The sequence below is a fragment of the Pleurodeles waltl genome, chromosome 9 (assembly GCF_031143425.1).
Source record: "Pleurodeles waltl isolate 20211129_DDA chromosome 9, aPleWal1.hap1.20221129, whole genome shotgun sequence".
NCBI classification, from domain to species: Eukaryota; Metazoa; Chordata; class Amphibia; order Caudata; family Salamandridae; genus Pleurodeles; species Pleurodeles waltl.
The window spans coordinates 47637738-47662312 of NC_090448.1; the positions used below are offsets into that span (position 1 = coordinate 47637738).

The 24575-nt window shown below is 47.3% G+C and overlaps 1 protein-coding gene across 1 annotated transcript in view; it reads right to left on the reverse strand.

Annotated features, from left to right (window-relative positions):
* KBTBD12 (kelch repeat and BTB domain containing 12) overlaps positions 1–24575 on the reverse strand; it is a 441296-nt gene that overhangs the window by 356702 nt on the left and 60019 nt on the right. Inside the window, exon 3 of the mRNA XM_069206255.1 lies at positions 11114–11384. Coding sequence (XP_069062356.1) covers positions 11114–11384 — 271 coding nt within the window. The remainder of the gene's footprint in view (positions 1–11113; positions 11385–24575) is intronic.

Below are 24575 nucleotides of genomic sequence, written 5' to 3' on the forward strand. Positions count from 1 at the left end.
TCTGCCAAGTATCTAAGCACTTTTGACTTGACTGCAGGGTATTGGCAGATCAAATTGTCAGAAGATGCTAAACCTAAGACTGCATTTTCAACCATTGGAGGACATTACCAGTTTACTGTAATGCCTTTTGGTTTGAAGAATGCACCTGCCACTTTTCAGAGGTTGGTGAATACAGTCCTGCAAGGGCTGGAAGCTTTCAGTGCAGCATATTTGGACGATATAGCTGTCTTTAGCTCCAGCTGGGATGATCACCTGGTCCACCTATGGAAAGTTTTGGAGGCCCTGCAAAAGGCAGGCCTCACTATCAAGGCTTCAAAGTGCCAGATAGGGCAGGGTAAGGTGGTTTATCTGGGACACCTTGTTGGTGGGAAAAAGATTGCACCACTACAGGGGAAAATCCAAACAATTATTGATTGGGTTCCCCCTACCACTCAGACTCAGGTGAGAGCCTTTCTAAGCCTCACTGGGTATTACAGGAGGTTCATTAAGAACTATGGCTCCATTGCAGCCCCTCTTAATGTCCTCACTTCCAAGAAGATGCCTAAAAAGGTATTATGGACAGCAAACTGTCAGAAAGCTTTTGAGGAGCTGAAGCAGGCCATGTGCTCTGCACCTGTCCTGAAAAGCCCTTGTTACTCTAAAAAATTCTATGTCCAAACTGATGCATCTGAATTAGGAGTAGGGGCAGTCCTAGCACAACTTAATTCTGAGGGCCAGGATCAACCTGTTGCTTTTATTAGTAGGAGGTTGACCCCTAGAGAAAAGCGTTGGTCTGCCATAGAGAGGGAGGCCTTTGCTGTGGTCAGGGCTCTGAAGAAGTTGAGGTCATACCTGTTAGGCACTCACTTCATTGTTCAGACAGACCACAAACCTCTACTTTGGCTAAAACAAATGAAAGGTGAAAATCCTAAATTGTTGAGGTGGTCCATATCCCTACAGGGAATGGACTATACAGTGGAACATAGACCTGGGAGTAGCCACTCCAATGCAGATGGACTCTCCGGATATTTCCACTTAGACAATGAAGACTCATCAGGTCATGGCTAGTCTTATTGTCCTTCGTTTGGGGGGGGGTTGTGTAGGAAAGTACCATCTTGCCTGGCATGTTACCCCCATTTTTCACTGTATATATGTTGTTTTAGTTGTATGTGTCACTGGGACCCTGGTAACCCAGGGCCCCAGTGCTCATAAGTGTGCCTGAATGTGTTACCTGTGTAGTGACTAACTGTCTCACTGAGGCTCTGCTAATCAGAACCTCAGTGGTTATGCTCTCTCATTTCTTTCCAAATTTTCACTAACAGGCTAGTGACCAATTTTACCAATTTACATTGGCTTACTGGAACACCCTTATAATTCCCTAGTATATGGTACTGAGGTACCCAGGGTATTGGGGTTCCAGGAGATCCCTATGGGCTGCAGCATTTCTTTTGCCACCCATAAGGAGCTCTGACAATTCTTACACAGGCCTGCCACTGCAGCCTGAGTGAAATAACGTCCACGTTATTTCACAGCCATTTTACACTGCATGTAAGTAACTTATAAGTCACCTATATGTCTAACCTTTACCTGGTAAAGGTTAGGTGCAAAGTTACGTAGTGTGAGGGCACCCTGGCACTAGCCAAGGTGCCCCCACATTGTTCAGAGCCAATTCCCTGAACTTTGTGAGTGCGGGGACACCATTACACGCGTGCACTACATATAGGTCAATACCTATATGTAGCTTCACAATGGTAACTCCGAATATGGCCATGTAACATGTCTAAGATCATGGAATTGCCCCCTCTATGCCATCCTGGCATTGTTGGCACAATTCGATGATCCCAGTGGTCTGTAGCACAGACCCTGGCACTGCCAAACTGCCTTTCCTGGGGTTTCACTGCAGCTGCTGCTGCTGCCAACCCCTCAGACAGGTTTCTGCCCTCCTGGGGTCAAGCCAGGCTTGTCCCAGGATGGCAGAACAAAGGACTTCCTCTGAGAGAGGGTGTTACACCCTCTCCCTTTGGAAAATGGTGTGAAGGCAGGGGAGGGGTAGCCTCCCCCAGCCTCTGGAAATGCTTTCTTGGGCACAGATGTGCCCAATTCTGCATAAGCCAGTCTACACCGGTTCAGGAACCCCTTAGGCCCTGCTCTGGCGCGAAACTGGACAAAGGAAAGGGGAGTGACCACTCCCCTGACCTGCACCTCCCATGGGAGGTGTCCAGAGCTCCTCCAGTGTGCTCCAGACCTCTGCCATCTTGGAAACAGAGGTGCTGCTGGCACACTGGACTGCTCTGAGTGGCCAGTGCCACCAGGTGACGTCAGAGACTCCTTGTGATAGGCTCCTTCAGGTGTTGCTAGCCTATCCTCTCTCCTAAGTAGCCAAACCCTCTTTTCTGGCTATTTAGGGTCTCTGTCTCTGGGGAAACTTTAGATAACGAATGCAAGAGCTCAGCCGAGTTCCTCTGCATCTCTCTCTTCACCTTCTGATAAGGAATCGACTGCTGACCGCGCTGGAAGCCTACAAACCTGCAACAAAGTAGCTAAGACGACTACTGCAACTCTGTAACGCTGATCCTCCACCTTCTCGACTGTTTTCCTGTTTGTGCATGCTGTGGGGGTAGTCTGCCTCCTCTCTGCACCAGAAGCTCCGAAGAAATCTCCCGTGGGTCGACGGAATCTTCCCCCTGCAACCGCAGGCACCAAAAAGCTGCATTACCGGTCCCTTGGGTCTCCTCTCAGCACGACGAGCGAGGTCCCTCGAATCCAGCAACTCTGTCCAAGTGGCCCCCACAGTCCAGTGACTCTTCAGTCCAAGTTTGGTGGAGGTAAGTCCTTGCCTCACCTCGCTGGGCTGCATTGCTGGGAACTGCAACTTTTGCAGCTACTCCGGCCCCTGTGCACTTCCGGCGGAAATCCTTCGTGCACAGCCAAGCCTGGGTCCACGGCACTCTAACCTGCATTGCACGACTTTCTAAGTTGGTCTCCGGCGACGTGGGACTCCTTTGTGTAACTTCGGGTGAGCACCGTTTCACGCATCCTCGTAGTGCCTGTTTCTGGTACTTCTCCGGGCGCTACCTGCTGCTGAGAGGGCTCCTTGTCTTTCTCGACATCCCCTCTCTCTCCTGGTCCAATTTGCGACCTCCTGGTTCCTCCAGGGCCACAGCAGCGTCCAAAAACGCTAACCGCACGATTTGCAGCTAGCAAGGCTTGTTGGCGTTCTTTCGGCGGGAAAACACTTCTGCACAACTCTCCTTGGCGAGAGAGATCTGTCCACCAAAGGGGAAGTCTCTAGCCCTTTTCGTTCCTGCAGAAACTTCAGCTTCTTCTGTCCAGTAGAAGCTTCTTTGCACCCACAGCTGGCATTTCCTGGGCATATGCCCATCTCCGACTTGCTTGTGACTTTTGGACTTGGTCCCCTTGTTCCACAGGTACCCTAGATTGGAAATCCACAGTTGTTGCATTGTTGGTTTGTGTCTTTCCTGCATTATTCCTCTAACACAACTTCTTTGTCCTTAGGGGAACTTTAGTGCACTTTGCACTCACTTTTCAGGGTCTTGGGGAGGGTTATTTTTCTAACTCTCACTATTTTCTAATAGTCCCAGCGACCCTCTACAAGGTCACATAGGTTTGGGGTCCTTTCGTGGTTCGCATTCCACTTTTGGAGTATATGGTTTGTGTTGCCCCTATCCCTATGTGTCCCCATTGCATCCTATTGTAACTATACATTGTTTGCACTGTTTTCTAAGACTATACTGCATATTTTTGCTATTGTGTATATATATCTTGCGTATATTTCCTATCCTCTCACTGAGGGTACACTCTAAGATACTTTGGCATATTGTCATAAAAATAAAGTACCTTTATTTTTAGTATAACTGTGTATTGTGTTTTCTTATGATATTGTGCAAGTGACACTTGTGGTGCTGTAGTAGCTTCACACGTCTCCTAGTTCAGCCTAAGCTGCTCTGCTAAGCTACCATTATCTATCAGCCTAAGCTGCTAGACACCCTATACACTAATAAGGGATAACTGGGCCTAGTGCAAGGTGCAAGTACCCCTTGGTACTCACTACAAGCCAGTCCAGACTCCTACAGTCCAGAACCTCTAGTCCATCCCTGGGGTGGCCCACGGTATGATCTTTTATGGGGTGTGACCAGTGTCAGTCAAGTGGTGCCACAAGCAGAGATGGTTCGGTAAGCAGTTCCCTGGTTACTCGTTCTGTAAATATACAACTGTGACTTCAGCTGCAGGCCTTGTGCTTGCTTGACTATCCCTTATGCAAATTTGTCCTAGTGGCAGGAACCTGATCTGGAAGAGCGATGCAAATATTGTGCACAAGTAGATATATTGTGCCAGCATTATGTTCGTTGTCAAGAGATGTAACTTGTTATTGACTGCATATGCAAACAATCTTTACTGCTGGTTTTGAAGTAAATCAGAGCTATGCCCTACCTACCACAAAACGAATCAACCGTGCTTTTTACATAACTGGTGGTGTGAAGGGTGGAGGCACCACGACATGGCACACATGTGCACGCTATAATTCAAGCATTCCATCAATCACCTTGCTGTTTCTAGGGTGCAGATGGAGATGTCTATGGAGTGGGGTTTTTGGGGGAATTGGTGTCTGTAGCTGCTTTCTTTTGGGTCCCAGGACTTTGCCACCATCAGTGGAAGGAGTTTGCAATGATTATGAGCCAGCTGCTCCCTCCATCCTACAGTGTCTGCACTCCTCACTTCACAATGTTCAAGTTAAAATGTTCTGTGACCAGGGGCCAGAGGTACGTACGTCAGTGTTTGCGATTTGCGAATAGTGAATTTTTGTGATTTGCTATTAGGAAATCAAACAAACAGGGATGCACTAAAGTGTGGTTCACACTGTTTGCAATTCCCAAAGTGTCGCAAATGGACCTGCCTCATCAATATTCATGAGGTAGGTCACAATTCGCAACACTTTGGGAATAGGCAAAAATGACAGGGTTGGTGGCCTGCCGGGTTGGTAGACCATCATGTCTGTGATTGCTTCTTAAATAAAGCATTTTTTTTTTAATGAAAAGTTTTCTTTAAAATTTTTAAGAGTAAGCAGTGGTCTATGAGACCACTGCCTACTCTTAAAAAATGTTTGTACCCACATTCAGAAAGGTGAAGCGGTCCCTTAGGGATCCCTTCCAATTTGCAAAAGCATTACCACCTCCTTCAAGGAGTAATTAAAATGTGAATATTTTATGATCGCGTTTCGGGTGCAAAACATTCACACATACCTCTGCGAGTCGCTATTAGGAAGGGACACCTTTAAGACACCCCTTCCTAATACCGAATAGCTAACCCATTTCTCAATTTGGTAATAGGTTACCGAATTGCAAAATAAGGTGTGGTAGATGGGAAAATGCTTTTTAGCAGTCACAAATTGCCCGATTCTCCATTTGCAACGGCTAAAAACTTTTTTACATTGTACCCTAGGCCATTGATATCAAAACTGCAGGGGAACAGAGGCGTATCCTTGCACACGGGTCTGAGGTGAACCTTTATACCAGCCTGACAATTGCATTACCCAGGGATGCTGTTGATATGCACAGACAGTGTAACTGAATGATCTCTTGCACATGGGTTCTGTGGAGAGTGAGATGCCACTGTGGGACCTTACATGGAGGGTTCAGAGTGCCTGTGTGAATTCCAGGAGTACTTCCTTACAGACAGACCTTTTTACTCTATTTGCTTTAAAACATGTTTAAAAATAACCTTTAAATTTTTATTTGAAGCTTATGCACTTTCCCACAACGTGGTATGCCACATTTCCTTTTGTGAGTAATTTTTACAAGATTATTCTTCAAGGAACAGTCTCCAGAAATCCACTTTGAATTTTGCTCCCCATCCCACCCACTTTTGGCATAATTGGTCGAAGCCCTGGTACTTACAGAATACAACACAGGACTACAAAGCATATGATTTTTTTAAATCAAAGAAAACACTTTCTTTAAAGCACTTTATCATCCTTTAAGTATGTGTCCAAAGAATACACATTTGTCTTGTGCTTTCACTTTTACTTTCATTGTTGTTCTTCATAGAGACATTAGTTTATTACTTTTGGACTATCAATGCAGACCTTCGTCCAACACCAAAGTATAGTTTTTTGTCTTCTTAGAAAACGTTGATGAGTACTGTGAAAGCTGAATTAATTGCTAATAACATTTCTAACGATTAACTGTTAAGAATGCACATGAATTAGGATAACATAGAGAAAATTGTGTGTCATGGAAATGTGCCCACTGTTGTGGCCACCAGAAGATTTTTGAAAATCAATAATAAACTCATGTTTGTATTAGTGGGTCGCATTAACACATTAGTCATATGTATTTGCGTAAAATTTATACTTAGGCATTGATTAGCTTTGTATTTTGAGCCTAGTCGCCAAGCGGCATGATAAGATGCACAACAGAAATAATTAATTAAATGTCCATGTTCTGTGAAAGCCGAGAATTAATCTTGTCTATTGTTCACACGGAGCTGACCAAGCGATTTGTAAATGTCTTAAACTTTCTCATGAGAACTGCCTGTTAGAATGTCTTACACTAGAAATGTTACAAAAGTATCCTTGATGCGTGAGACAGAGACAGGAACCAACAATGATCGCACTGACTACAGCTGGGTTGCAACAAGAGTTACCTGACAAACCTGACGATGGGAACAGAAGAAGAGGAGCCAATCATCGACATGTGAAAGACTGTTTAGTTATATCTTAGATTTATAGTTTATAGCTTATTGGTCCTGCTGTAAACGTACGATTTTCTGACCAATGAAGTTGTGAGAAGATACTTTATGCAAGTTTAACTGAGCCTGTTCGCGCTTAGGATAGTTAGTTCCTTTCCTGATTGCTTAGAGTCCATTTTCTGAGCCTGTTCGATCTATTCTTTCTACCCTTTCTAGAGTCCTATTTGAGGAGCACTGCAGTTCCATGTATTTTGTTAATTTGTGTTAACGCTGATTCTTTAGCATAATGTCCCTAAGTGGCTCAGTTAACTTAGAGCCCAACCGTGGCTGAGTCACCCCCTTTTATTGTCCCGTTGCTGATGCTGACCAGACAGTTGTCCACCTGATGAAGAAACCGCCACTTGCTGACTCATTGAGGAGAGGTATAATGAAATGCTATTCTTTCCATGCTGTATTTGTGTTTTCTTTTAGGTACCAACCACTATTTTGATAGAGCCATAGTTAGATGTTTTCCAAATTAACTTTGACAAAAATTGTTTTGCATGGAGCCCAAACATGCTATTCTAATTGGAACGTTAGTTAGTACGCCCAAATGTTGACCATTGTCATTAACCAAGAATTGATTCTGTTCTTCTGTTGAATCTAGATGTACACTATTTCTGTTTTTCAGTTATTACTGTTATTGATTTGTACTGTAATTCTTGAGTGTTTAACTATAAATGCTTTAGCTAAATTGAGATTCTTTAGATGCTTTGGACAGGCTGTGTTGTTTGTATACGTACATCATTTGGTTTTGAGACTAATCTACGTGATATTAGCATTGTTAATCTAGGGAAATAAACATTTGAACTTTACTAAAGGGTGTGGTTATTCATGACCAAATGGGTCTTGGTGCAAAATATTATTGACTCCAAGAGCATTGATGGTGTATATTGATTATGTTTTTTGTATTGTTGTTGAAGTTATGACATGGTGGAATCACTCTAAGCGTAGTCAAAAGGTCCATCAAACCTCTAATGCGTCCCCTTATCAATTAAATTATAAAAGACCAAATAAGGCCAGGCGCACTCACAGTACCGCCACCATTCAAGGACCAGCAAGCTGTACTCAGAAGAACGATTGCTATGGAGGTGAGTTAGGGTGGAAAGAGCCCTAGTGGCTTGCCATTGATGGGGCTGGATATATCAAGAACCCGCAAATTCCTAAACCTTCTTTAAGAAACCCTTAGTAATGCACTAGAAATAATTTAGGAATAAGTAAGAACAAATCCGCAGGTTTATAATCAGAGACCTGATGCATAATGAAGCTGCTCGTACCACTGTGCTTTGCGTTGCAATGGTGGGAACCATACTCTTTGCGCTGCACCGCATTCTCAAACCCTTCAAAGTGCTAGAAGATTGTTTACAATGAGGCACAAAGTCCTCACCTCATTGGTACTAATGAAATGGGAATCAGCTAAGTGCCTCACTGGGAACTGCAGTCAACACTGGCTAGAGAGTGGCTCAGGTCAGCTTTGTGACTCCTGTTCCTTAAAGGCACAAGGGTGTCTAAGCCACTAGAAGGGACAAAAATAGATGGGAAGGAGTTACCAGTGTACACTGATTGCAGTTGAAATCCGAATGGATACTGAGTGCATGTTTAGGTCTGGCTAGAAACAGCTTTAACCCTCTCCCATAGTGATATGTCAAAAATATTATTAGAAAGAGGTACAGAGAGGGGTTTGGGCTCTGGTCCTTTGGTGACCTTCCTCTTTGTGGCAGCTTGAGTGGGCAGAAGATGTATTAATCCACCTAAAGAGTGCTTATGCTGCAGTGCATGAAGTGTGAATTGTCCATACAAAGCCATGAAGGTTTATTGTTGCTATATGTTTCCACCCAGTGCCCACGCCTAATGCTCACACTTCACCCCAAGTACTAACTGCAGCAACCACTCGTCAATGCACATGTGCCAGAAGAAGCAGCAGGGTCATTGTAACAAGACATGACGTGCAGCATTGTTGTCTTGCAGCTGCTCTTTAATAGGAAGTACAGAAACTAGAGCGCTAAATATTTTGTGAGAGTCCTACTGGCTGAAGAATTATTCCCATCAGCTAAGTTGGCCACTGTGTTCATTAGGACTGGTGCAGTGGTGTGAAGGGGAACCTTTCCATAATGGAGTCATATCATTGGCTTGAGAGGGGTCCCCACCCATCCAACATGGCCGCTGCCTTCAACAGAGTTGCTGTTGGCTGCTCAAGTGGTATGTCCAGCATGGCTGCCCTCACACCTGTGCACAGCAGCCAGTGGTGGCGTGGGCAGGGATTGCAGCAGCCTGGCAGGCAGAGCAGAGTACCTCCTGTCTGCAGCCTAGAGATAGCATGTAACCCATGTAACGCACACTTGTGACAGAGTAAAGACCATCACAATAGAGGCAGATGGGAGAATGAATCAAATTCTGGGGTGAACTGTGAGGTATGGGTGTGTTGGAAGGAACAATTTAGTGGAGAAAGACGGAGGTGGGAGGAGTCAGACAAGGAGGCAACGCCAAGTTGAACTAAAGTAGGCAGTACCAGTGGGACGGCCAGCATGTAAGGTAGGTGGCATCCAGTGATGAGGCAGATAGCAAAAAGGTCATCACTGAGGAAGGGAAGGATGCAGGTGGTCCCAAGCAAACAGACAAGTGGGAAAGCCCAGCAGGCAGAGAGAAAGGAACATGCAGCTCTTATGGGACCTGGCAGCTCCAAGGCATGGAGGCAGGGCTCAAGTTGGAAAATAATTAATGATGGCGCTGTTGAATGCCAGGCTTGTGAATGCCAAGGCTGTTTAGTTTGGGTCCACCTCTTGCCTCTTTCATCCACCAATGTACTCTCCTTGACCCTTTATTTCTCTCTTCTACGTTTAGTTTTACCCCTTCTTTCTCCCTTTGTCACTGGTTTCCTATATTTATCTTCATCCTTATTTCTCTCTTTTCTGCCTTTCTTTCTCTTGCTCTGGGCCAAAGTCTGAAAATAAAAAATAAACCCTGATGGACTCCACATAGACCACCTAATAATAGAAAGCACTGCATGGAGGGCAGGCAGTACCAGGGTAGCTGAGTCCCAGGGAAGGAGGCAGCGCTGGGGAGCAAGCGTTGGAACTGACATAACAAGGGGAGGGGAAGCAGGCAGCATCTCTTGAGCTAAGAGAGAAGCAGACGGCAAGAGGAGCAGACAGGCAGGAAAGCAGCAATCCCGGCAGGAAGGGAAGCAGGCAGCCTACCCGGAGCAGTCCAAGTAGGAGTGGACTAAAAATTCTACTCTGCCGACGAGTGTTGCCCATTCCCCGTTCCACTAGGGGTGGCAAAACTCCGCCAAGCACCACCTGTCAGAGATTTTTCTCATGCATGGCTTACCATAGTTAAGCTGGTGAGCAAGAATTTGCATCTCTAGTGTGATTTTATGGGCCCTAGAATCCCTCCCAGAGCCATTTCTCAACACGGGTGTTCACGGCAGCTCGCTATTACTCACATTGAGAAAGCTACTGCTACCATAGAAAATCTACTTAAGCAGCAGGAAGAAGCAACGCCATGAGGGTGCTGCGTGATACCGTTTACGCTGGTTTTACAGAACAGGACAAGCTCCTGGCACTAAAAATCAGCACAAGCAGTGCAACATACCGAAATTCTGCGGCTCCCGGAACTCCGCGGATTCTCGTGGAGAATTTTGGTAACTCCGCAGAATTCCAAGGAATGAAACGTCGCAAGCTCCGCTCAGGCCTAAGGTCCAGGCAAACAGTGACGTCAAAGTAGCCATACATGGAACACACTCAGCCCCCAGTACTGGTGAAGCCAAATCAAAAGTCACTCACGCCAAAAGTATGCCTATTCCACGGGTATGAGGACAATATTGAGAGAACGCAGAACGAGTGTAAATGTCAACAGGTGAGCACTAAAAGTGCATTTTGGACACCATTACAAAGACTAACTCTGTAAGGGTGAAGGAAATAAGGTGAAATGATGCTCACATGTAAACAACTACTGCAAAGCCAATGGCTTTGGCTTTAATCTACTAACACAAGTTTAAAGCAAATGTGAATGGTTGTGTATGTATCTGTTAGCACAGTAAAAACCAATATTTTGGCTTTGCCAATTCATAGAGAAGGGACTGTACTTTCAAATAAGGGTCAGTTAGTACATAATATTTATTTACACGAGATGCAGCACACAAAAAGCCCAAAGCAATCCACACAAGCCATAAAAATGTACAAATGTTTAAAGGGGCCATCCACTGTAGTGAAAAAAATACTTGTCTTTACCTAATGCTGTATTTTTAACAATCAACAATAATTGGCATTCTAGAATGTTTGCTTGATGATGTCACCTGTGGTTTTGAGATTTATTGTGACATCATTCACTGGATGTACCCTCTAAGACAACCATGGAAGCTTCCACCTGCCTGAGCAGATCTCACCTGAGGGCTCCACCCGCCCATCACATAGAGCTTGTTATTGAGGGTCACCACAGCATGGCAGGCTAGCGCGATGGGCAGCGGGGCCACGCCCCTCCACTTGTCTTCTTCTCTGGAGTACTTTTCCACACAGTTTGTAATGAGATAGCAGTTTTTCATTTTCATTTGACCTCCTATAAGATAAAGATCATTGTGGACACAGCCCAGGGCATACAGCTCTCGAAATTCAGCTGAGGACAGCTTTTCCCAGACATAGTGCCCTCGCTGGTGGTACCTGCAAGACAAATACATTGAAACATCAACCGTGGGCACACCAGGGCTGCTCTCAATATTATACATACAAAACAATGTAACATTTCTGTCCTGATTGAAGTCACGGTTGGACCTGCCTACATTAACCACCGCCTCATCTTCCACCAACCCACCAGGCAACTGCGCTCCGCCTCACTCTACCTCGAGCAAGTAACCCGCATCCGCAGGAACAAGTCAGGAGGACGCTCCTTCTCCTTCATCCCAGCCAGATCCTGGAACGATGTTCCTCACCACATCAAGACCTCCCCATCCCTTCTTAAATTCTGCAAGAAACTGAAGACCTGGCTATTCCTCTAGGAGGCCAATCAGCCTAGACACATACTCCAGCACCTGGTGATAAGTGCGCTCTGTGAATCCTCAAAGCATCACCTACATCGTAGCAAAGAGCTGGAACAACCTCCCCCTGCACCTCAGACAAAGCCTGTTGCTCACCATCTTCAGGAAGCACCTCAAGACATGGCTCTTTGGATGAGGCCCCTTCCCCCCAGCACCTTGAGACCCTCATGGGTGAGTAGCCGTGCTTTACAAAAACTGATTGATTGATAGCATAACAATTGCATAGCAAGGATGACATGGACCCTGGTGCAGGTAAAATTGGCCCCTTTGACTGCCGTTGGGATAGTAAATATAACTATAATTTGGTTCAATGGGCCCCTCAGGGGTCTGGACCCTGGTGCCACTGCACCTGGTGCACCAATAGCAGCTAAAAAACTATTTAAAGCATTGACGTGGCCCTTATTTACGGCCTGATTCCAAGCACATTGCCAAAACCAGGCCTAAAAACATTCACTGGATATGTTTAGAACATGGAATTAATTTGTGTTTTGCACAGATTAAGGTCCAAATTTACTCAGATTATGCACGGGCATTGGTGTGACACAAAGTGGCACAACATAGTGGAAACAGATGAGGCTATCTACTGTACATTATAACATCCCCGCGGAAGGAGCTTATAGTTGTGATTCATTGTGCGGGTGCGTGCAAGCCTTTGTTACACTTCAGCATGCATTGCCCCCATGCAACCTGTGTTTTAAATGGGCCAGTATTCATTGGTACTGAGTACCTACACTTCAACTTCTCCACCCATCTGTACCGGGGCTTCTTTTCAGCCATGGACAGTACCAGTGCTCTGATGGACAGCATGGCAGGCTCAGGTTAGGTATGTCTACCATCGCCAGGCAGGTGCCGCTCTGCTGCCGAGGAGCTTTTGAGTACCCCGAGCCTCCTTATGGCCTTAGAAGATGTTGTCCCTGAAGCAGAGCCGACCTGGCCTTTTGTTCCACAGGACATTTCCCCTGTGGGCTGGATGTAGTGGAGTCCGGTTTTGACTGCCCAGGGTCACTTCTGCTGCCTCTGTCACTTTCCCCAGTCATCCCCTCTCCCCACACCTGGTTGCACCCTCCGGCCCCCGTACAGAGGACTCCCTCACTCTGTCATTCCCAGTGCATGGTCTACCTGGGCCACGCGCAGTCCCTCGCGCCACGCAGTGCATCCCGACAAGGTGACGAGTGTGCTTTACTGTGGCCAGGCCGAGGTGGGAGCAGTTGCTGCTCGCGGATCGCAAAAGAGGCGGGCGGCGTGGGGCGGCGCTGGGGGGGGGGGGGAACACATTACATTATATTGAAAAATGTTAAAAAACACTTATCTTCTCCGTCGCTCCGTCCCCGGTGCTGCAGGCCCTTCAGCCAATCTTGACGCTGCTCAAAGCAGTGTCAGGATTGGCTGGGAGCGTCCACAGCCTGGGCAGACTCTCTCCAGCCCGGCAACTGTGTGCAAGTGTGTTTGGCTTGCCCGAGACAGCCGGCCAACCACACATGCGCTCTGAGGGGAGTGCTCTGTGTCCTCCCCTCAAGTGCTCGTCAACCCAATGCCCCGCCCCTTTTCAAGAAAACGATAATAAACGCTTTTTATGATCGTTTTCTTGAAAAGGTTTTGCAGCTCCCGCTGCTGGCAGGGAGGGGGGGCCACCCTCCTCTGCCCTAATGGAGGAGCCGCCCCTGATGGGAGGCAGCGACCTAAGGCAGGGGAAGCAGTTGCAAGTTGAAGCTCCACCACCCAGAATGTATTTTTCTTAAAACAGATACATATTATCTGCAGACAAAATGAATTAGTTTGTAAAACATAAAGGTATCTAACTTATCCAGTCCTGTGTGTGAGTGTCTGCGGGGGTGCCTGGCTGTACCCTGTGTGTTGGCTGACTTGAGGTGCCTGCAGAGACGTTTTAGGGCGTGGACAAGGTGGGCTCTGGCCAGGGGCCCCAGCCTTTCAGGGGGGGGCCCTGATAGAGCCAGCACTGTCCTGCAGAGAGTCTTTCAATTACGACGTTGAATAATTCTTAAACAGGTTATTTTAAATATCGTTTTTCCTTTAATTTATGTTTAATGCAGGTGATGTGTTAAGCTCTATTGCGGGCGTTTTGCAGGGACACGTTGTGTTTACGTTTCATGCAACATCCATAAAAATGTTTCTTCCAGATCAAAACAGCACCTCACATATGAGGAATGGGAGGGTGTCACAGGGATTATTTGCGGTAATATTGGTTTACAATATTGAAAACACACCTAACTATCCCTGAATATTAGATGTAAAAACAATTAGAATTTGGACGCTTGTGCCTGCGCACTGCCAGTTCTGAATTTGGATCATAAATTCAGATGTTCTGAACATGGGCCCCAAAAACAAGTTTGTAACAGGGCCCCGGAAATCCTTAAAATGTTCCTGGGTGTGTGTGTTTGTGCCCAAGCCCTGCACATCCGCAGACATCATCCCGGAGAGGCCAAGAAGCGGAGGGGCCGGTCACGGGAAGGTAGACCAGTGGGAGTGATAGATGGTCGGCAGTAACTGAGGTAGGTGGTCGGTGGTGACTGATTGCCCTGGCACCATTATCAAGGGGAGGAGCTGACACAACACAGGCCAGGATTCAATGGTGCGAGAGTTGACACTAGAGAGACTGAATGACCACGAAACTTCTAAGAAGGAAGTGATGCATCTAGAAGGAAATTGGCTGAACCCGAGGTAAGTGAGCAGCGGACGGGACCTGCAGGTTTCAGATGCAGAGCGCCTTGTGGCTTGGTAAGTGTTGCCCCCTGAAATAAAACTTGGCAGAGGGCCCTTTGTTGCCCTAGCCTGCCTTTACTTATCCAACAGGAGAGGTCCAGCCCTCCAGAGGGGCCCCCACAATTCAAGGGGGCCCCCACTCAACTCAAGGCCAATGAATATCTGTGAGATGTGTGAGACGGGCCTCATCACATTCTGCGGCTGGTGGAGAGGGGTGGATTATATTGTGTCACAAATGCAAAAACAAGTGATGGACGGAATGCTGAACATTGTCAAACATTCACCCCCAGTCACATATCTGGGTTTAATCCATCGTTTTTTTGCTGCTCATACCATTCCAGTTTGGACCCAGCCATATGCAAATCAGTCTTGACCCTGCTCCCATGAGAACAGTCCAGCCCGAACTGCTAGGCCAGGTCTTCCCTGGACTAGAAACAAGCATCCTGGGACCGGTTTCAGGGTTTCACCCCTCATCAGCCAGGCTAGCTTGAATCCAGTGGCATGGGAAGCACGGGACCCATGTCTGGGCATAGCCTTCCCACTTAGGGCGACAAATGCAAAAACAAGTGATGGACGGAATGCTGAACATTGTCAAACATTCACCCCCAGTCACAGATCTGGGTTTAATCCATCGTTTTTTTGCTGCTCATGCCATTCCAGTTTGGACCCAGCCATATGCAAATCAGTCTTGACCCTGCTCCCCATGGGAACAGTCCAGCCCGAACTGCTAGGCCAGGTCTTCCCTGGACTGGAAACAAGCATCCTGGGACCGAAACTGGCATATGGCTGGGTCCAAACTGGGGTGGCATGGTGAGCAAAAGAACGATGGATTAAACCCAGATCTATGACTGGGAGTGAGTGTTTGACAATGTTCAGCATTCCGTCCATCACTTGTTGTTTTTGCTTTGTCGCCCTAAATGGGAAGGGTATGCCCAGACGTGGGTCCCGTGCTTCCCCATGCCACTGGATTCAAGCTAGCCAGGCTGACGAGGGGTGAAACCCCGAAACTGGTCCCAGGATGCTTGTTTCCGGTCCAGTGAGGACCTGGCTTGGCAGTTCGGTCTGGACTGTTCCCATGAGGAACAGGGTCAAGACTGATTTGCATATGGCTGGGTCCAAACTGGGGTGGCATGGTGAGCAAAAGAACGATGGATTAAACCCAGATCTATGACTGGGGGTGAGTGTTTGACAATGTTCAGCATTCCGTCCATCACTTGTTGTTTTTGCTTATATTGTGTTACACCACCAGTGCTTTGAATGGAAATATAGAAGTGCAGGTACTCACTACTTAGGGTACCTGTGTGCTCCTGAGAAGTGCTGGTACTCTCCTATTAAATGTATTGTCGGAGTACAGGTACTCAGTACCGGGCAGTACCTGCCCATTTAAAGCACTGTACGCCACTGAGTAAAGGTGCACAGGACATGGCAGGCACATACCCACTCGCTGCCTGCTGTTACTCTGACCGTACTCTGTGTGTGTAAACTCTGCCATGCTGGGGAGCGATAGGTCCTGGGGGGACCCCCACCTTGTTATTCTAATGCTGCATCATTGAGGCCAGTGCGTCAAGCAACAAGTGAACTGCATTAGACAGAGATGGGTGAGGGAGAGAAGCAATGAATGCTCGACCCCCAGGAGGCCCTGATCAGACTCTGAGACAGTGGGAGAGGGAAAGACAAGACCATGAGAGAGGGTCCACAGGAGACACTGAGATGGGCCTTGGATAGTAAGAGACAGGGGAGAGGGACAGAGGATACAAAGGTACCAGAGAGAGATAGTGGAAGCTGGAGGGGAAGGGGTGAGACATGGGAGAGAAGAAAGTGCAAGGAAAAGGAGAGACTGGGCATGGAAGGAGGATGGGGACATCGGAGGAGGAAGGGAAGTGAAATATAGGGGTCAGGCAGGGAATAGACAGTCAGAGGAGAGAGAAAGAGGAAAGAGACGCATGTTAAGCACAGAGTTGAAAATGGGAATAACTGAGGAAGAGAGTCAGGAAAGAGCCGGAGAGGAGAGCCACAAAGGGGAGAATACCACTGACGTCCTTTGGTAAAACTTGGGGGCATCTTTACAAGAAAGTGGCGCATCAGCTAGGATGCGCCACTTTTCTGGTGCCCCTCTGCACCCTCTAATATGATAACACCGTATTTACAACATGGCACACCATGGCGCACGTTAGCATAAAAAAATGTTATGCTATTGTGGCGCATTGGTCAACTAGCACCAACAATGACGTCCCTAGTCCAGCAAAGCTTTGGGAGGCCCATTGTTAAAAATGGGAGCGTGACTTTAACACCTGCCTTGGGCAGGCGTTAAAATTGATAGTAAAAATGGCACAGTGAAATCTCGTAAATTTCACTGCGCCATTTTTCTGGGCCTCTTAATGGGGGAATGCCCCCTTTGCATATATTATGACTGGCACAGGCATAAAGTGGCCAAGGGGTTACAAAGTGGCACAATGCTTGCATTGTACCACTTTGTTAAACTGGTGCGGGGAAAAGGCCTCCTTGACACCACCTTAGCATAAAAAAAAAGACACTTGGGCGGCGCAAGGAGGTGCTAGGTACTTGTAAATATGTACCTTTGTTTATAATTAGACACAATATCATGTGTACTTTTAAGTAATGGACATAGTCAGTTGTTAGACCTGGCATCTTTTGGCATGGTTTCCCCTGAATTTTGCTTTCTGACCTCCTGTTTTGGCCTTGTGCTGAACTTAGTTTTTGCTGGCTTTAGAAAACTGTGCACTTTTTCACTGCTGACCAGTGCTAAAATGCATGTGCTCTCTGTCTAAAATGCAATACATTGGGTCTCTCCATGATTGGCATATTGTTTTTACTGGTACACCTTACTCACACTGCAAGGGGGTGATAAGACAAGGTATTCCGCCATGAAGAAGGCTCTTACCAGGAAATACGATTTGACCCCAGAGATGTACAGGCAGTTTAGGTAGAGTGTTAATCTTCTTCCGCAGTCCTGGGTAGATTCTGCAAGGCACTGGATAGTTGGGTGAAGGACAGTAATGAGACAGACTATCAGGGGCTGTATAATTTGAGCACATGTTTAGTCTTTGTTTTACAGAGCTGTGCCAGCACTTGATTGATAGTAAGCTCTCTGGCCCCAGGGAGCTTGCTAAGGAGGCGGACCGCTGGATCAGCACCAGAGTCCACAAGAAAGTTTGTGGGGGAGATCCAGCCAAGGCTAGGCAGGGTTCCCAGCAGAAGAAAGGGGGGGGGAGCAAAAACAAAAATAAGGAGTTCTCAAACGGTCCCCAAAATAGGTCCCATGATCAGGTTTTTCAGCCCTCTCCTGAAAAGAAGAAATGGTTCCTGTCAGGTAAGACTGCTGGGAAGGGGCTCCTAAAGTGTTTTGACTGTAGTCAGGAAGAGCACTTCAGAGGACCTCCCGCATGTCCTAAGCAAACGCAGCCCTCCACTGGTGGGCAGTCACAGGAGATCGCGAGTATAGCGCTTGGGAAGGAGTTGGCCCAAGCTAGTGGTGGGGAGACAGCTGAGATTACCTTAGTGCCCATGTGTGACAGTGAAATGGTACAGAGAACCATCATGCCTGACAATACTAAGAAGTATAGGCGGTGGGTTACCATTAATGGGCATAGGGTGGAGGCTCTGAGAGACACAGGCACCAGTATTACAACCGTCCAGTGTACGTAGTCCCTAATGTGGTCCACCAAGTTTTTGCTGTAGACAACCGTGTGAGCCAATGTTTGGTATCTCAGGTTCCCTTTGAGTAGGGGGAGGGTGAATCTCAGATTCCTTGAGGGTAGCTGTGAGTCCGTCCAAGTATGTGGATTGTCTTCTGGGCAGTAACCTGGAGAATACCGCCTGGAAGGAGGTGGAGCTCAGGTCACACTTGGAGATGTTGGGGTTGCCTGAATGGATGTGCCTGACCACATGCTGCATAGAAGCACTTGAGGGTGGTCACAAGGATTTGGAGTCTGAAAGAGTGGCTCAGATGTCTGTCAAGAAGAGGAAGGGTAAGGGGCACAGGAACCTCCCTCCTGAAATTCCCGCGGTCCAGGAGGAGGCTGACCTTGAGGGGGATGCCCCAGAACCTACAGGGGAAGACATGGCCGAACCGGAGAACTTGACTGAGCTGACCAATTGACAGCAGGAAGGAGGTCCCTCCAAGGAGGAGTTCTACGCAGCGCAGAAGGAGTGCCCTACTCTCATGGGCCTTCATCAGCAGGTCGAGGCCCAGACAGCTGGTGGCTCCTCTCGCAAGCACCTGATTTATTGGGAAAATGGTCTTCTGTATAGTGAGCCTAAGGCTCCTGAACTTGAGGCAGCCTGTGTGCTGGTGGTACCCCAGCATTTCAGAGCCTTCCTACTGCGCCTGGCTCATGATGTGCCACTGGCAGTTTATTTGGGGAAGGACAAGACCTTTGACTGGCTTGTCACCCACTTTTATTGGCCTCAAATGACGAAGACTTCAGATGCATCCTTCAGGTCTTGCCTTACCTGTCAGGAGAGTGGGAAGAAAGGATGGAAATGCATGCCCCCCCTACACCCCTTTCCTGTCGTGAGCACCCTTTTTGAGCGGGTGGGCATCAACATTGTGGGGCCTCTGGATCCCAAGACAATCATGGGCAACCGGCTCATCCTGGTCTTGGTGGACCATGCCAACCAGTCCCCAGAGGCTATCCCTCTGAGGACAATGACTGCACCCGCCGTGGCCAGGACACTGATGCGGTACCAACTTCATGTCCTTGTACAAGAAGGCCAAGTGGAAGGCCTGTGGAGTAACTTACAAGTTCTCCATGCCTTACTGCCCCCAAACCAATGGGTTGGTTGAGAGGTTCAACCGTACATTGAAAGGCATGATAATGGGTCTACTCAAACTCATGAGGCATAAGTGGGATGTCCTCCTACCATGTCTGCTATTTGCATACAGAGAAGCACCACAGAAGGGGGTTGGCTTCGCCCTTTTGAACTTCTGTATGGACACCCTGTGAGAGAACCTCCCAGCTTGGTGGAGAAGGGCTGGAAGCAAGCTCCCAGGAAGCCACCCCAGGATGTATTTAGCTACATGTTGGCCTTCCGCAACCAGACAGCCTGCTTCAGGAAACACACACAGGAGAATCTGGAAGCCAGCCAGGGGGACATGAAACATTGGTATGACCAGAATACCACCCTAGTTGAGTTTCAGCCCGGTCAAAAGGTGTGGGTGATGGTGCCCGTGGAGCCCTGTACTCTGCAAGAGCATTGGTCTGGCTCATTTGAGGTGAAGGAGCACAAGTTTGATGTTACATACCTGGTGGACATGCAGAATCCTAGGAACCCTTTAAGGGTCCTGCATGTGAACCACCTCAAGCCATACTTTGAGATGTCTTAGTTGTCCATGCCCTTGGTCACTGATGATGTGGTGGAAGGTAGAGTGAACCTCTCCCTGACCTCCTATCCTCCAAAGAGCAGGATGGGTCAGTAGAAGGTGTGAGCTTTTCCCCTACTCTGATCCTAGATCAGCAGAGAGACTGTCACCAGTTGCTGGGATGGGTTGCATCTCTGTTCTCGCTCACCCCAGGGGACACCCATTTGGTGCACCCATGATACAGACACTGGGAATACCCCATCTGTCAAGCACAAAACTTACAGGTTGCCTGACAGAGTGAGGGCTAGCATCAAGGAGGAGGTAGCAAAGATGCTATAGCTCAGGGTTATTGAGCACTCCAACAGTCTTTGGCCTAGTCCCATGATTCTAATCCCCAAACCTGCCTCACCCGGTGTCACAGCCAAACTCTCGTTCTGTGTACACTACTGGGGGCTGAATGTGGTCACTAAGACTGATGCACACCTCTTCCCCAGAGCTGATGGGCTCATTGATTTGGCTTGGAGCTGCCAATTTTCTAAGTATGTTTGATTTAACGTCTGGGTACCGGCAGATTGCCTGGACCAAGGGGGCAAAAGGGAGGTCAGCGTTCTCAACACCAGAAGGGCACTACCAGTTCCATGTCATGCCTTTTGGGTTGAAGAACGCCCCTGCCACCTTCCAGAGGTTGGTCACCCAGGCCCTGGCTGGGTTGGAGAACTTCAGTGCCGCCTACCTAGACAACACTGCAGTCTTCAGACCCAGTTGGGAGGATCATTTTTACCACCTCCAGGAAGTGCTGTGGTCCCTGAAGAGTGTAGGCCTCACCATCAAGGCCAGTAAGTGCTAGATAGGGCAGGGCTCCACGGTCTACTTTGGACACCTAGTGGGGGGTGGCAAGGTGCAGCCCTTGCAATCCAAGATTGACACCATTCTGGCTTGGGAACACCCCCAAGACCCAGACTGAAGTGAGAGCCTTTTTAAGCTTCAATGGCTATTACAGGAGATTTGTCAAGGGATATGGCCCATTGTTGCCCCTGGACAGAGCTGACTTCCAAGAAGCAGCCACGTCTGGTGATCTGGACAGAGGCGTGCAAGACTGCTTTGACAACCTGAAGAAGGCCATGTGCACGGCACCCATGCTCAGGGCCCTGGACTTCCCTCAAGTATTAGTGGTGCAAACTGATGCCTTAGACCCTGGTGTGGGTGCTGTGCTTTCACAGCTAAACGAAGAGGGGTGGATCAACCTGTAGCCTTCATTAATAGGAGGTTACTTCCCAGGGAACTGAGGTGGAGTGCATTAGAAAGGGAAGCTTTTGCTGTGGTTTGCGTGCTGAAGAAGCTAAGACCCTACTTGTCTGGGACTCACTTTCAGGTTCAGACAGACCACAGGCCCCTCAGGTGGCTGATGCAGATGAGGGGTGAGAATCCTAATCTGTTGAGGTGGTCCATCTCCCTACAGGGAATGGACTTTAGGGTGAAACACCATCATGCAACAGAACACACCAACACTAATGGACTTTACAAGTTTTTCCGCCTTAGTGAAGAGAACTTCCAAGAGGTCGGGTAGCACTCCCAGCTTTCTGCTGATGGGGACATGTGTTAGACCTGGCATCTTTTGGTGTGGTTTCCCCTGACTTTTTGCATTCTGACCTCCTGTTTTGACTGTGTGCTGAACTTTGTTTTTGCTGGCTTTAGAACTCTGTGCACTTTTTCACTGATGACCAGTGCTAAAGTACATGTGTTCTGTGTCTAAAACATGGTAAAATTGACTTCCCCATGTGTGGCATATTCGATTTACTGGTAAGTCCCTAGTAAAATGTACTACGTGTGCCCAGGGCCTTGTAAGCCAAATGTTACTAGTGGGCCTACAGCACTAATTCTGCCACACACTAAAGTAGCCGTTGAAACATGTCTCAGGCCTGCCATTTCAGAGCCCGTGTGTGCAGTTTAAACTACCATTTCGACCTGGCAAGTGTATCCACTTGCCAGGCCCAAACCTTCCTTTTTATTAAATGTAAGTCACCCCTAAGGTAGCGCCTGGTTCGCCACAAGGGCAGGATGTAATGTATTTTAAAGGTTGGACATGTATTTCTAAGTTTAACATGTCCAGATAGTGAAAAACTCTTACATTTGTTTTTCACTATTGCAAGGACTATCTCGCCCATAAGCTAACATTGGGGCTACCCTAAAACATCTTTTAAGTGTAATTTCCAATTAGGAAAAGATGGAAATATGGAGTTTGGTGTCTCTGGACTCACAATTTAAAAATACATATTTTGGTAAAGTTGTTTTTTAAATTACCGGTCTGAAAATGCCACTTTTAGAAAGTTGGCATTTTCTTACCTCTAACCATCCTCTGCTTTAGTCTGCCTCTGAATGCACGTCTGGGTTTAGGTGACAGCTACACTGGTGCATTCTCTCCAGACAACCACACACAGAAAGGGCTGAGTGTGACAGGAGATACATCTGCATTCATCTGCAGTCATCCTCAGCAGGGAGAGGGAGAGGCCGTTCACACTTACATCTGAATAGGTTTTGTCCTGCCTCACACAAAGGGCTGATTACCCCCCACTGGTAGTCTGGAGCCAGGGCTGGGTTGAAAGGGATCCTGGTGCACTTCAGAGAACTCCGTTGAAGTTACCCCAACATCAAAGATCTTTTGGGGTCTAAGTACTGGGTCTCTGACACCATGTACTCAGAACACTTTTAGACTGATGACATTCTACCACGAAGAAGGACTACTGTGATGACAGGAGGTACTGCCACTTTGCTGTTTGCTTTGCTGTGTTGGCCTGCTACCTACTGCTTCCTGTCTGCGAGTGAAAGGACTGGGCTTAACTTTCTATAGCCTGCAATCTAAAGTTTCTCCAAGGGCCTGACTGAGCTTGCCTCCTGTTTCAGAAGTCTCAGGGACATCAAAGATTTCACCTGTCTCTTGCTACCAGCACCTGAACTCCTCCAATGAAAGTCCTGCTCTGCCAAGTAGTGCCAAATCCAGTCTTTAGAGGTGTGTGTGGTGCTGCATCACTAGAAACAGGCACATCAACACCGACGTGTCAACTGGAACCTATGCCTCCCGCTGCAGAAATAATGCTTCGTAGCTGTCTGCAACCAAGTCGCGGACACCACTCGCTGACTGCGCGGTGCAGCACCGACACATCGGAACCAGCTCATATCACTTCTAGACATCGATGCATCAACGATGTTGTCCAATCAAGAAACAACGCACCGCCTGCAATAGTGACGCATCGCCTCCTTTAGATCACCACGCATCGTTTCCGAGAACTGATGCAAACAAGGTACTGTCTATGGGTCTGTGTGACTCCTGTACAGGGTCCGCGCTCCATCGTAGTCTGATTCAACTTTTGGATTTGCCCCAGTCCAGCACAACCAGACAGCCCCGGTTAGAGCTATTGACTTCTAAGCATTGCATTTTTAATTAATATGTAAAAATTCATAACTTGACTTGTGTATGTTGAATTTTTGTCGTGTGGGTCTTGTTTTACTCAGATCAATATTGACTATTTTTCTAAACAGGTGTGGTATGCTTTTGTGGTTTTTTTCACTGTGTTACTGTGTGTGTGTGTGCTCAAATACTTTATACATTGCCTCTTTAGTTTAGCCTGACTGTTCTGTGTGAAGCTACCAGGGGGTGAGCACAGGTAAACTTTTAGTGTGTATCTCACGTGCCCTGACTAGGACAGTGGTCCCTACTTGGACAGAGAGCAAACATCTACCTACTAGAGACCTAATTTCTAACATCACCTCTAACCAAATACGCCTGGCAAACATTCTGCAACAATGGTACATTTACATGTCCAAGCACATACAATTGTGGGCTTAATCCTTGAGGATGCACTTTATTTGCTTAGCTTTTTATGTATAAGCCGTAAATTCACATTTCCTCATCTAAGCACTGTAAATAACAGATGCTACTATTACCCATTTTTGGTGGTACTCAATTCACTGTCCTTTGAGCTTCGGTCCATTAAATGTTTGCTATTTAACACTGCCATTAGCCCCACCAAAACCCCACAGCTTTTCTGGGTAGGAATCGCACTTACTCTTCCCATTTAAAGCACTATGGATGAAGAACTCCATGCAGCAATGGCCATTGTGACCTGTTTTATTGCATGCAGTGTCATCCTAAGGATTTTGGGGCCCCTGGCAAAACATATTTGGGGGATCTTATTGGAACATCTTTGAATTTTATCACCCATTTTTTGCTATGTTAGGAACAATATGGAATTATATGTTGAAGCTGCAAAAATACAGAAGTGACCTAGAGCAAAAAGTGAGCTAGAGAAAAAGTTCACTTTTGCAGGGTTCTTTGGAAGATGGAGCCGGTCAACAATTGTCAACTTTGCCCATGCCTTGATGTCTCTGAGCATGGTGCTTCCCTTAATGCTTTGATTTTGTCGAAATTGTGTTTTTTTATCCTGGACAGATTTGCGTGCCCAAACAATCCAGGAATGAACACAACTTGGACAAAACTTGTGTTTTAAAAGCTTTATGCAGGACTGAGAATGAGGTCTGACGGGTTATGGGTAAATCCCGGTAATTCCTTAAGTCTGTAATTGCGTTATCACACTTTGGGGCATATTTACAAGAAAGTGGTGCATCAGCTCTGATGTGCCACTTTTTTACGTCACCCGGTGCCCCTCTAACGTCACCATGGTATTGTTGTATTTAATATACAGCGCACCATGGTGTACATTAGCACAACAGCGTCATAATTTATGATGCTATTGTGGCACTTTGCTGGATTAGCGC